At 39.2% G+C, this 15,127-nt stretch overlaps 1 protein-coding gene across 1 annotated transcript in view; it reads right to left on the bottom strand.

Moving 5' to 3' along the window:
• Positions 1–15,127, bottom strand: part of SUPT3H (SPT3 homolog, SAGA and STAGA complex component) — a 292,661-nt gene that overhangs the window by 79,066 nt on the left and 198,468 nt on the right. Inside the window, 3 exon segments of the mRNA XM_074582049.1 lie at positions 9,994–10,130; positions 11,937–12,027; positions 13,253–13,339. Coding sequence (XP_074438150.1) covers positions 9,994–10,130; positions 11,937–12,027; positions 13,253–13,339 — 315 coding nt within the window.

Raw genomic sequence — 15,127 nt, 5'->3', positions numbered from 1 at the left:
AGGAGGATGGTGATACCTAGATAGTGACTACTGAGTGAATCAAGCGATCCTCGATTTTTTTGTTTAAGTGCCTGTGACAGATGTTCACAAAATCTTATCTGAATTCAATCAGCTACCAGGGGCAATAAGGACCAGAAGCTTGCAAAATGACTTCTTTACTCCCGAGGAGAAAAATTGCACTAGTCCCGGCTAATCCTGTGGTCAGAAGGAAAAAGGGAAAACGAAACCCCAAACCCAGAACAAAAGGAGAAAAGCAAAGATCAAATATACGTAAGGAGAGACAGAACAAATCCCCAGTTAGCCCAGGCACCAACAGTAGCTAGCCATAAAGGCTTAGGGAATAGTATAACTACAAGACAAGCTTATAATAACTATTTTCCTGAATAGTCATACAGCGCCCAGTGATGTGTGTCTCAGGCACTGCCTTAACCAAATGCAACGTTTTTGTATTCAACAGCCTTCAATAGATTTTATTTTTCCCCCCGTTCAATAGATCTGAGCTCATTTTGGTTATATTTAGCCGGAGTGCAGCCTGAAAATGCCTTTCAGTGCTCCTCTATCAGGTCTGTACGCTACGGGCTGTGGATGGAGAGGCTGTGAGGACACACAGCTTGCTCGCTCTGCTACCGCAGGGCAGAAGCCCATTGAAAAGAAAGGGATTCTTAGTAATTTTGTAGAAGGTGTTTGCAGGGCTGACCCATGAGCATGATTAAAACTAGGTTTTGGTTCCTGGCTGGAGTCTAATACTGAGAAAGGCATTGTTATTCCCTTAGCGAATATACAGAGTAAGGAGAGGAAAAAAAGTGGCTTCTCTGCTCTACCTGTCGTGTCTAGAAATAGCAGATTAATGAACCTTCAGGTAAATTAAGTTCGCACTGCCTTAGATTGAGAGGCACGCATCTCAATCCTGCGGATAAAGCAGGATATCCTATCCTACGGATAAAGCAGGAAAAAACCCTTTCCTTAATGGTGGTTCGTGAATGTTCTCACCCATCTGTTTAATCCAGGACCTTGCCTGTTAAATCTCTGTTCTAAATGCCTGTTCCAATAGAGGAACCTTCCTCTATTGTCTTCACGTTTTTAGAAGATAAAACTTTTTGTGATATGAATCCTTCCATGGAAGGAGAGAGGAATTCAGGAGCGCACATTGAAGCTTGGTCAAAGAGTGGCTGATGCCCCAAGGTGCTCCTGCACCACGGAGCTTTGCAGGTGGGAGCGAGAGAAGCGGGTGGTTGGGAAGCTTTCTGCTTCACGGACGGGGTCTCTGCGCTGAGGTTTCTGTCTCACTCTTCACAATAGCATCAGAAAATCTCTTCCTTGCAACAGGTGAGGAGTGGGAATGTCATAGAGCAGTGCTGTGTTTGAAATGTTTATGTAATTTTCATTTGTGGGACAACTCCATGGATTTTTCTTTTGAGTTTTGTGAACCCCGTGCAAAACACTCTCAAAAATGGTTTTATGCAAGTGACTAATTCTTTCAGGAAAGCTTCAGATGTTAAAACTGTTCACAGGATAGGCCTGGTTAACCTCTTAGCCTAAGAAATAAATTGGGGTTTTTTTCTTTATTAAGAAAGGACTTAAGTATTAGGCTAATGGAGCTTAAAAGATTAGTAATTTGCTACACAAAGGTTCAAAGACATGAAAAAATAACTTTCCCCCCCACAACGCATCTAAATTACATCCTGTCTTATAGAAAGGATTTGCATTATCACATCCCTACACAACCTCAGAAACACAATTCATTATCAGCGCGGATTTGTTTAATTATTTTAAAGAACGACAGCAATTTCAATAACCTACTACCAATGGGACCTTTGTCAGATTTCAGCATCATTCCTCGTTCCCAATTCTCCAAAGTTTACATAAACTATAACCGTGTTGTGAGTACCAATACCTGGTCCCTAGTTTATCTAAGCAACAAACATGTTAAACACAAGATCAGAAATAATCACAATATTAAAATACACTTAGAAGGAGAATGTTTCATTAGTCTTACATTTGGCTCCTAATCAAATGCTCCACGGAAATACTGTTTATATGTATGTGCGTCTACATTTAATCATAGATATAAATTATACACATATAAAGTTTCCTTCCAAAAGCTAAGTTAAAACACAGTCATTTGCGTGTCAAAATTACAACAGCCCAGAATCTTCCTCTTCCTCAGAAAAAAACAGTAGCAAAAAAATACTCAAAGAACTGAAAGACAGAAAAGCAAATAACACCTTCTCCTCCCAGCAAAACCGCCTAAATTTGCAGTATGAGCAACGCTCACTAAAATGCTCTAAAACCAACAATATTTTACTAGGACTGAGGACCCACACAATTAATGTAACCATAGCAATCAACCCCGATGTGAGAAAACCCTAATAATCTTAGATTTGTAGCAGCCTAAAAAGTCTGTTGATATTACTGGCTCTAAGAAGAAATCTTTTCCACTTGATAGCTTTTTCCCATTCTGATGAGAATAACACAATATTTACAGACGTGTAGGTAATAATGAAAAACTGTTTCTGTTTATTTTCTATTTACCTTTAACCAACTCAACCATTACCCAAGAGAAATAGTGTTTTCGCAGTGTCCCAAACATTCCCAAGCAATGTGTAATCAGAGAAACCATTCATACCAGCAGGCTTGTTTTTATACCGAATAATGGTTACGAACACTTTGATGCCCAGACAGCTAATTTACGGTTGAGACGCTACTAGCGGTGCTATCTTTGCACTCATCTGGAAACATTGGAGCGATGCAGTGAAGTTAATTCCCTCTATATTTGGATTCTTAACTTTGGTAAGGTAGGTTTCGCAATATTGAAAAAATATCGCCTACAGAATAAAGGGTTTTTTCTTGGCTGACATTCCATCTACGTTCTTTTTAATCTTTGCATCTGTGTATATCAAAAGAAGTAGTCAGTATATAGGGAGCTGGTGTTGACCTCATAGTCTATTAGAGATCACCACTACACTCTTTTGTTCTTATCATCAAGGTCCTGCATACACAGAACTTCAGTCTCCAAAAAGAACCACCCCGGAGGCACCAGAAGTACTTTTCCCAACATCTGATGAATTACACTCAAATGTGACTTAAATATTTGGTTTTGGAAAAGGAAAAAAACAAAGAAAAAGCATCTTCCTCTCTGATCTAAGACACGAACTTCCCCCTGGATTGGTTCTCTCTCATTTCTGAGTACAGAAGCTGGCCTAAGTTACTGGAATGTTTAAACTTTTTCGGCAGGTCCAGTTCAGTGAAGTTCAGCCCAACTTGTGGTAGCAACACTCCGAGCTCTCAAAGCAGCTTAAGGGGGCGGGAGGAGGAGATCCTGGGTTTTTTTATCACTGTTCTGGGAATACAGTGTCCTTGGGCAGAAACTTTCCTACTCCTGTTTGAGTACCTTACTTGGCCATTGCAAGTCCTTTTTCAAATCCAAGACAACTTCCCCTTATTTGGCCTGGACACACAGATGAGGTTGATACTGGTTTACACTTAAGGTTGCAATTATTCTGTCCATACAAGAACGCATGGGAAGACATATGGTTTTTAATGCTATAGCTTGTCCTTCTGTGTCACATCACTGGGATCCCTTTGCCCACATTTGACAATATTGAGTAAAGAACAAGGAAATTTATTTTCCACTCCCTTTGTTCAAAACTCAGTGTCTTAAAATTTGAGGCTATAACCTGAGTTGCTGGTGTAAATGATATAATACTAGAAATTCTGTATGTGGACCAGCACAAGACAAACACATGATAGATCTGTGAGAGTATTTCTTAAAGACAGCACAAAAATGCAACACTCCCATTAGACTCTTATTCTCAAATGAGCCTGAACCGTACGTACTTGTAGGCACATACACTCCACCCCTTTACCAGTTCCCCCGAACTCAAGCCTCCTCCGCTTCTAATACTTTCTGTCCTAGTCTTTCAGCCTCCACTCTCCACATACAGCCAGGAGAGAAGCAGAATGGTCGCTGACAACACCGAGAAATTCCCTGCAAGATAAATACACCCAGAGGAGCCTACAGAGCTGTGTCGCTCCCTGCAAAGAAGATACAAACATTTGATCAGCTGCTCAGTTCTCTAAACTCCGCTATTTATACTGCCCGGGTCTCCAGTAATTACAGTGGGAGATGAGACACTTAGCTCACATGCAAAAACCCAAAACAAATTTAAACATTTTCATCTGTAGCCAAATCTTACCCCAAGATGCATTCTTTCATAGGGCGTAGCTGTTAAAATCGAAGAAGCGTTAGCGCTTATAAACTGTGCTTCTAAAATGTAATACATCAGATTTGGGCGCAATATTGTGAGATAACAGAAGTCACCGGTCAACTAAATGCAAAGGTTCTGTGCCAAAATACATCTTCTATCAACAAGAATCTGAAATCACTAAGGAAGTTAAAAATGACCCTTTCTGCAGAAAAATAAGTTTATCATAAAAATTATATAGCAAAAAAAAAAGATGTGCTCTGAGAAACAATGCCCTGATGCTTAGTAACATAAAAATTCCTCGTTTGTCTTCTGGCATGCAGTTTTTATTAAGTACGTGTTGTCTGTACGACAGCACTAAGCTTTCCATATGGGCTTTAAATCAAATTCCCGTTTGTTATAGATACACCCTGCATGAGCAGACACTCCCTAAAGAGTAATGACCCCACACAGCACTCACACTGGCATAATTTTCACCAGCGAAATGAGCACAGTAGTACTAAAAGGACTCAGAGCTCTTTCTAAATCATTTCCTGCTCATTTTCTTTGTTCATCCTTTCCAAATTAGTACCATGAATTTAAGCACTTCAACACCATCTTTTGGATCCTCCCTGAACAGAAGAGCTCATAGAGTTTTCTTCTGAATTATTTCACAAAATTTCAGCTGTCTCAACCAAAAAATACCAGGTCCGTGCCCTAGCTCCATGGGCAGTCAACATGGAGCAACCTGTGTCCGTGCTCCTGCACTCCAAACCTCCCAAAGAGAGCGGCCACATCCAAACCATGCCATGGAGAGAGCTCCCGGCTCAGGCTGCCTCCCAAACCAGGCCTAGGATTTTTTCGACAACGCTGCCTGGCTCAGGTCAAAGTGTGACCACTCAAGAGTTGATGATCATATTCCAGTAGGAAGGAATCTTCTTGGTCACTATTTTCATACTGCATGCCAGGTCTACCTTATTTCTATGATTGAAGAGTGGACTTCCAGAACACGATTCCTTGTACCCCAGGGTGCATCTAGGTGTGTTTAGGTGTGTTTGACGGACACAAATTAATTGTATCTGAACACGGACAAAATTAAATGGGAGTAATTTAACCTCATGTGAACAAAGGGCGTATTCCCAACACACCTACGCTTTATTGCAATCTACGGCATTTGGCAGAGGGCCCATTGTGAGCTCTGTACAGAAGCATCCCGATGAACAGCACAGGAAAAATCACATCCACAATGGACTTCCTAGAATAAAAATAGGTATCTGCAGTTTTTCAATACCTAATGTAATTCATAGGACAATACACCTTAAAGAACAACAAGCTTCTGCCAATCCCTTTCTGTAGGGATGTAACTTCGGTTTAACATTTTGCTGGCATCTAGCCTGTCTTCAAGGTAGTGTATTCTTCTAGGGAAGTTATTTTCCCTCCACTGTTTATTCAAATTTGCAATGTACTATGAAAGCATTACGGTAGCTACTGCAACTGAACGATTGCCATAGAACATCTGAATGTTGGAAATATATTCCTAAATTAGCAGTCAGAGTGACAGATGAATGGTGTTGCTCTTAATCCTACGGGAACAAAAGTGAAACGGAGCATTCACAGCGCGATGCTCTGCGCATTCCTTTGTACGTCAGTTCAGATTCCTGATGGGAAGACTTTTTCCTGGTGGGGGAGGTGGAACTATAAAACAAATGATAAAAAATAGGCATTGACAGAATGAGACAGAAGCCAGCTTCACAATGATGTTGACTTAGTTTTAACATAGCTGTACTTGATCTTAATAACAAGGCATGGTAAATTTGACAGTGGTTCTGATAGGAAAATTTAGCAGAACTGTTACCATTCACATAACTGTTACCATTCACCACAACAGAACGCTGTCACCGTTCACAAAATCACAGCCTGTGATTTTGAAACCTGCAGCTGGTTTCACTGTGGACACGTCACCTGAGAGGTTCAGGGTAGCAACGTAAGGACACAAACACCCAAAACTACATCTGTACCTAAACCGCAAAATAAGGAAAAATGCCAAGATTTTATATGAGTACGCACCTTCTTCCCACACGGGTTCAGCCATATCCCACAGAAATCCCAACCCTCCCCTCTAAACGATTTCTAAGAGACACAAGAAAGCAGAATTGCGAATTGTGGATTCTGTCACACAACAGGCAATAGAAGGGGAATTGAATTCCCGAGCACCACCAGCTCTGGTTATTCCAGAGCCTAACCTGTTCAATAAAAAAGGGGTGTTAGGTAAATCACAGCTAGATTTTATTCTCAAGAGACCATCACCTGTTATGAAGACAGCAACTGTGATGCGGAGAGCTCTCCTTCACGTGCACAGTTGAATTACATCCACGAACAAGAATAGTTTATTCCATCTATAATGGTTCTTACTGTGAGGAGCAGCGTTTCACTGCTCTTTTACTGCTGTCTTAGGAGGGCAAAATACTAACTGTTATGGAGTGAGACAGGGCTGTTATTCCAGTTTTTATTTTGTTTTGATTCTGCCAATACAGGCAGCTGGTTTGCCACTATCCATTGCTATTATTGAAGCTTTTATTATAATAAGTCATGATCACAAAGTATCGGTAACAGAATCATGTATTATAACATAGTAACATGAATTTTGTTCTTAGATTTGTTCTGTATTTTAAGAGCATTCCACTTTCCTTTGCACATTGTTATTATTACTGTTCTAGAGATGGTCCCTTTGCTTCAAATTAAAACCCCAGGACACATCAATAAGTTCCACACACAATCCCAGAAGAATGTCCTCTCTTTTTAATATAACAGCGTTAGCGGGCATTTTTCAGTCAAATGTGTAGAATTGTTTGGTCTCCTTTAGTGATGTTTGAAAGTGGCTCGGAGCTTTGCTTACTCCTCCGTGGGACAAATACGGAATAGACCTCAACAGCAAGCGATGAAGTCTTAGCTCTAATTTTATAAAATGTTTTAAAAGAAATGAGTATAAACAATATTTGCTTTTTGTATCATAACTGAAACCATACCGCTAAACAATCATATCCTGTTTAGCCCATAATGACATCAGAAATATATGTTTATCATCTGCTCTGGACAACTTAGCATGATTTTGGCCCAAGGCAAAGTGGAACTGAAATCACTTACAGTTGTCCAAACCAAGATAACCACACATTTCGGGGGTAATTGATACCTAAAAGGAACACTGCCTTTAGATCCCAGTTCATGATTTAAGTCCACTAATTCCTTAAAGAACGCTGTTAGAATTTCTAAAGTGTCTATTGGATTTCCTCCAAAACTTACCATGGATTAAACAATCTACTGCACAAAGAAAACGTGATACACGAGACCAGCCCATCCACTAACAACTCTTCCTTTAGGAATGGATCACATTTCCTACTATCTTTGATTCCTTTACACCCACCGCAAAGTGACAACAAAGGCCCAAACAAAACAAAGCCAAAAAATATGTTAAACATTTTGAATAGCGTGTCTCAACCAATCTTCTGTGTTTTGTCATTAGTTTTAAAAACTAATAAGAAAATACACAGTACTGCCTTTGTACCTGGATCTATTCTAAAGTAGAGCTTCATTTTTGTCTTTTTTTTTTATCATGGAGAAAGATCAAGAGTTCACAAAATGTAATAAAGTAGAGCAATAGAGAAGAATTACTTTATATATATATATACAGACAAATACCCCCCCCCCCCCCCACAGAGTTCATGAATTATAGTCTAGTGAGAAAAAACAAAACTTGTAGTCAGATGAAGGATAAATATTTGATTACAGGAACACATTCCTTGACAGACATAGAGTCAGATTTGTCCTTGCCTAGGACGGGGAACTTCATACTTCTAGTAACTTGTGGAGTTTTTTAGACTGAAAAAATATAATACTGGAAGGACAGAAAGAATGTAAAGTCAAGCACATAATCCCTTCATTCAGAACAGTGCTGTTATGTATCTTTTTGTGTACAAGCTCAAAGGATTTGCCTGCCTTTATGCAAAACATAACATTTTGCATAAATAAATAAGAAGGCAAAGAAAAGAAAAGAAACCATCAGTTTCCAAAACACAAACAGCGATTGGGAACGACTGCTCCACGGCACTTATTTTCAGCTGGGGAGAATTGGGACTTCTTCCTTGCCAACTTCGTAGAGCGAAGGGATTCTTGATTAGATTTTGAGTAATTGTAATGGGGAGAAGGAAGGGGGAAAAGGACTGGGGAAGTCCTAGTTCTGAAAAGGGGCTCCATTAAGAAGAAAAAATGAGACTTACAACTAGGGCAGGATAAAAATCAGGTTATTTCTTAGAATTTTCCATGAAATCCTTAAAGCGAAATGAGGCCCTAATAGTCAAATATTATATACACCAATATTACTGAACACATCAGCCACCTCAGCATAGAAAAGAAAATCAAACCATCGTAACCAGCTTCTACCACCGTAAGGGTATAAAAAGCACTCTAAAAATAGCAAGTTTCCAACAGCCACATATACTAAACTACTGAATAAAAATGATGGAAATTAGCCCAAACATTCGTGTGGAATTGTGAGCGTGCTCCTGGCACAATTTTGGCCTTGACATCCAGTTGCCCACACAAGACATGAGGAGGAACCGAGCATGAAGAGGGGCCATGAACTGTTCTCCATATTTGATCTGGACAGGGCTACCGAAAAGACAGGGTAGACCTGTCCACCTACAGAAAATTTAACCAGAGGGACCCAAGCCAAGCCATGTCACCTGCCTTCAAGGCGAGAGAACGGATACAGCCTTTGGATCTTATAAATGATTCACAGTAAATAATGCAAGAAAAAAAAAATCAACATGCTCTACCGATAGAGAGGACATAGGGTCAATAAGAGGGTAGATTTAGATTAGATTTTTCTCTCTGAGGGTGGTGAGCCCCTGGCCCAGGTTGCCCAGAGAAGCTGTGGCTGCCCCATCCCCGGAGGCGTTCAAGGCCAGGCTGGACGGGGCTTGGAGCAGCCTGGTCTGGTGGGAGGTGTCCCTGCCCAGGGCAGGGGGGTTGGAACTAGATGATCTTTAAGCTCCCTTCCAAGCCAAACTATTCTGTGATTCTATGAGATCTATAAGGTGCTTGATCTTATATAAGACCTATGACTTGCTATGATATGGTATCTTGTGCCAGTGTAGCTAAATCCCAGTGAAAATGAGTAAAACTGGTATCAAAACCAACTAGCATCAAAACCATCGTTCCACAGACTTCCATGCCAACACAGCTCTACTGCCTCTTGATCTCAGGCTTGCTTTTTGAGAGTGATATGCTACTGCATTCTGTACCGTGGACATAATTTTTCATAAGTACATAGATTGGAAAATAGGACTTGAAAGCAGAGAGAAGAGCATATACTGAAGCATGTTTGCACAGAATATTTTAATTTTATCTGTAAGCTGTGTTATATGAAAAGAGTCCTCAAATGCTATTGAAACAATTCTGTAATGCGAGGAATAATGAGAAAAAAAAAAAAGATTGCGAAAAATGCATGCGAAATGTTTATAAATAGAATCTGATTTCTACAGGAAGGAAATACAAATACATGGCAGACAGAAAGATCCATAACTACCCTTTTGTAATCTTTCTTCTCAGCATGCGTGCTTAGGTATCGGGAAACATTTGAGGGATAGGAAATATATGGAAATAGGATTCCGTTAGACCATCTGGGCAAAAGGAAAATAAATGTAATGACGATATAAGATGCAGCATGAAAAAGGCATCAGACCAGCATGATGTGCGAAATATTTCACAGTTTTCTCTGCTGGAGCTGCGTATCAATAAAGAAAAGAATTACCTCCATCCGCTCTTGCTTGACATCATCAATCTCGTCATCTTCAAACATGGCTAAGAGCTCTCCAGTCTGATCAATGGAGTTGAGAAAGTCTTGAGCAAGCTTCTGGCGTTTGTTAGTGTTATTACTGTTGAATTTGTCTTCACAGAAGGAAGCAAAGAGAAATAAACTGAAGTTATTTGGCTTCTCCAAACAACAACTGATGTCCCTAGGAGGGACGTGTTTTGGAATCAGACACACTATGCAGAAAAGGCCTGTTCTTACTGTCCTCCTCCTACCAGTCATGCTACCTGACCAAGGTGATGTCACTGCTGTGCTGTAGTAGCACTGTAGTAAAAAATCACCTTTAGTGTTTTCTACTAGAACCTGGTGTTTTTTCGTAATCTAGAGAAACTTAGTCTACTGCTCAGGTATCATTATTTCTCACTGAAAGACGTGGACAGAGCTGTAGGAGAAACTACAGGGGGGATCATCGCTCTGCAGTAAAGCCTAGAGAACCCTGGCAAGGTGCTCTCTGTTGTTCTAAAAAGGAATAGCAGTTATAAACCAAGAGGTAACGGGCACAAACTTGAACAGAGGAAGTTCCACCTCAACATGAGGAGGAACTTCTTTCCTTTGAGGGTGGCAGAGCCCTGGCACAGGCTGCCCAGAGAGGTGGGGGAGTCTCCGTCTCTGGAGACATTCCAAACCCGCCTGGACGCGTTCCTGTGCCACCTGCTGTGGGTGACCCTGCTCTGGCAGGGGGTTGGACTAGATGATCTCCAGAGGTGCCTTCCAACTCCTGTCATTCTGTGATTCTGTGATAAAGACCTTAACTTCATGAAACAAAATTAATGGCTTTAATTACTAAATCGTGCCAGAAAATGTGATCTTTAACTCCCAGATGAACTGCGTTTTGGAAGCATTTCCTGAGCATCTAAATGGCTTATGCAAATTTATTTGTTTTAAACAGTGATACAGACTTCAGTATTAAAAAACCCAAAGCTGTCAGGTAGGAACTCATACTGCCAGACTGCTCGGGTGAAACAATACGTTCACGTGTGGTGAAAATAAAACGCCACAGGCAAATTAAATCTCAAATGAGTTGACAAAAACTTATCCACAGATCGAACAAGAAGTACAATGTTTACCTAACATCAATGTGGATGCTCACAGGAACCAAACACAAGGAATTCATTGTAAGGGGAAAAAAAATAAATAAAAGGCTCTGAGAAAGGAAGTAAGTTAAGTACAAAAAGTCGTGTATGGACATTGCGAGATGTTTTAAAAGTATGGCAAGGTTTAGATTTGTTATAATAAGTTTTACATTAACTTTTTAGAAAGGAAATGCTAATTCTTTTATTAATATAAATCAACAAAACTTTACTCCAGCAAATTATATGGCATAAGTTAATATATTTTAAATTCGAAGAGCTTTTCCTTTTAGTCTATTGGTTATAAAATCTGTCACTTGCTCCTGGAATGGGGAAAAAAAAAATGTTTCCCATTCTTTAAATTACAGATTCAAAGTATAAAACGTTAAACTGCACTGAAAACAAGCCCAGATCATATATTAGTATTCAGTCACTTCAGATCATGTTGTGGTTTTTTTGAACACGTCAAAACTCTTTGACAATAATTTAACAAATGTCCATTCAGTTGCACACGGTAGCTGCCGCATTGAAATTAGACATGCTGAAATCAATTAGCCCCTTAATCAGCACCGGTTTCGTGCTTCAGCAGAGTTCTGACACTAAGCAGCCTTCCTGATCATTGGGATGGTGGAGGCGAATACTTACTTTTGAATATTTCAAATGGAAAAGCAGAGATTTTAAACCAAACTACTCCGAAGACAATATTTTTGCACCTTTAACTATTAAGCAAGACTTTCATACTTTGCTTTGAGCTGTTCAGCGCAGTGGAAAATTATCAAGCCCCCCCCAAATTAAGTAATTTCTTTTTTCTACCTTCAAGGAGGTCATCTTCTTCTATTCCTTTGACAATTTTAGATTTGTAGTCTCGAAAAAACATGTATTTAAGTAGCCTCCTAAGCTTCTTCTACGAGAAAAAAAAATACATTTATATTAATTAGTATTATATAGAGTTCTTTTTTATTTAGACTAACTTTGTAACACACAGACACGCAAATGTGCAATACCATACGTAAAAATTTCATTTTTAAAATGTTCGTAATGTTTAATTCTGCAGAAAATCCCTACATAGAAAGTACAGCAAGGTCAGTAGCAATCCCACATTAAATATTATTTATTTGAGCTCCTTGGTACTTTGCTTGCCAGCTGTGAGACAGAAATCGGTCTGGCTTTCAGAAAGCAGAAATTCAGAAATCCGGCTTCTTTGAGACACTCCAGAATGTTTGCTTAGTTTGGAAATTCAAACCTACAAATGCACATTTTCATGAACTTCGACATCCATATTGACCACTGTTTTCAGTAGAGCCTTATGGATCGTATCAGATAACGAAGGTGCAGTTGGTTTTTAGTGTTTTTTAATTTTGATATGGTTTTGGTCATGAGGTTTCACCTATCAAATGAGGAAAGAAAAACAGAGGGGAGAGAAAAGGGGACAGGAGAAAAGGGAAGAGAGAAAGGGGGGAACTAAGGAGGAAAAGGACATAAAGGAAGAATAAATAATGCTGATAAAAATAGTTGATAACATTTTTTTTATAATTTGGAAATTTGAAGAAAGAAAATTAATTTAATCTTCATATGGAATTCTTTTCTTTTTTAAAAAAAATTATTGACCTGCTGTGCCTATTCTCCAGAGAAAACAAGATCATCTCCAAATTTGGAGATTTTATTGAGATAAAGTACCGCAGAAATATTATAAAGGAAAAATCAAGACAGGATTTACTGACAGCCCAGATGACACAAATGCAATGATCGCACTGTCAAATGTCACATCTACAGCCTGCATAACTAGGAGGCAATTAGACTGATTGATTTTTAATAAAAGGGATATAAAGCATACGGATCGATATCTATAATGTTATGAAGAAATTGGTTTGCGCTCTAAGGTACAGTACCCACTCTAAAGCTAGTGGAAAAATCTGCTTATAATTGAAGTTAATAGAAAAAATGAGGATTAATTAAAATGTTATGCAGTTATTGTACCGTGCACAATACAATACAATTGCAGAGCAGCTATACTTTTAAATGGAGCTATTCATGATGATGGACTCCTTTCACAAAGGTTAAGAAAACACCTTAAAAGACGATAAGAAGCTTACTACGTAAAGTAAGAAAATACTGTTTCATTACTGTACCTTATCTTTGCGCATTAAGAACAGGAGATCTTCCGCAGAGATGACTCGAGCTCCTCTCAGCTGAGAAACTTCAGCTGCTTGCTGCAACTAAAATAAATTGATAAATTAGGATGGCTGTTTCTGTGTTAAAACATTTATTCACTAGAGTTTGTTTTAAATAAGTTCGCAGGGCAGTCCATAGCAAAATACGAGCTACGCACTCAAACACAAGCTGGGACTCTCAAAGGTGTCACTCACTCGGCTCTTGGTAGCCAAGAAGTGAATAACAATTTTACAAAAAGACTGAAAGACTTTTAACAAATCTCAAAAGCTTTTTTTTTTTTTATATTTGAAACGACCGCTTTTAAAAAGTGCTACATCCCTTTTTTTTTTTTTTTTTGCTTTCCTTGCACCGCATTAGCCCAGAAATTGAACATATTATTCTCTCAGGCAATGTAAAAATGCCAAATTCTTGCCATAGCACTTTATCTGCAACTGTGGAAGGGTGGCTGATCCCTCTCACAATTTTTAAGAATAACAAATATTAATTTTAAACAGCTTACCTAAGTATTTTTTTGAAAGAAACTCTACCCGTTCTTGACTTATCATTAGTACAAACCAGACCCACATGAAGAACTTCTCTGGGCATACTCTCTTTGCATTTGAGAGAAAGGAAATTAATTGCTAGGAAACACTGACTTTGTTAATAAAGTAATAGGAAAAAACTTATTGAGTTTTGACTCTATTAATAAAGTAACTGGAAAAACCAGGCCATTCAGACATGAAAGAGATAAAGATGGGATTGAGAAACGAACGCCACAAAAACCAGTAAGAGGCGGCTGAAGGATTGTGAAGTAAGGAACTGTCCTCACCTCAACCATGACAGTGTCTCTAAAGGCTCCAGACTCCTCAAATTAGGCTTTAAAGAGCAAAAATCTCTTCGTAAGAGACAAAGCACGTCAGCCTTGGATTCACCTTCAGTAGGTGCAGGAAATTGGGCTAGTTTATATACAAATAGATCATATTAAAACCAGTACAAGATTAGAAACCAAACTTGTGTAAGCTGATGCTTATCAAACTACTGGGGTAAGGAAGGTAAGGAGCTCCAACCCAAATGCAGAAGAGAAGTCAACGGGATCTGCTCCTTTCACCTCACCGGAGGATATTTGGTTCTGGCCTAAGATGATGCTGTAGAGTAGGTGGGACAGTAAGGATGCTTCACAGCATGGAGTACACCTTATCCTCTAAATTCAAAAGCATTGCTCGAAAGGCAAGATTTTACCATAATTTCTTTGCTCTTATCCTCATTAACCATCTGACGGATGGACTGACAGTGAGCACAGAACAGAATTTATCAAAAGGAGAGACGCCCTAAAAAATCTTGGTATTAAAACACACACACACCTGGAACACGATTGATAAACAGAACTTTAATTTATTTTCGAATATATCTATATTCTTCTTTCAGAAATGCATTAATGCACCTGAAAATAATTTAAAGAAATCCTATCCTTCATACTCACACTAGCAATGGTTTCACTCAGTATCACTGGCTGAATAAGTATATTATTAATCTGAGCTCCCATGCTGCTATGACTTGAAATAGGCCTATTCAGAAGTTAAAAAGATCAACAAAAACAGTAGCTGTTTCTAATATCCAAAGGAGGGGGGGGGGGGGAGAAGGAAAGATTTTCATTTTGGCAAGTGTTCAGTGGGCAAAAGATTCAGTCCATAAATCATAATACTGGACTGCATTAATTTTTTTCCACACTAATCACATGCATACAAAACGTTAACTGTACCTCGGATGCACAACACAAAACATACTGCGTGAAGAGTTTCAGATTTTCCCCTCGAAACCCTCTCTTGGCCCTTGCAGTCACAAAGACCAGAGAG

This window comes from Larus michahellis, chromosome 3 (assembly GCF_964199755.1).
Source record: "Larus michahellis chromosome 3, bLarMic1.1, whole genome shotgun sequence".
NCBI classification, from domain to species: Eukaryota; Metazoa; Chordata; class Aves; order Charadriiformes; family Laridae; genus Larus; species Larus michahellis.
This window is presented reverse-complemented; position numbering and strand designations above follow the sequence as displayed.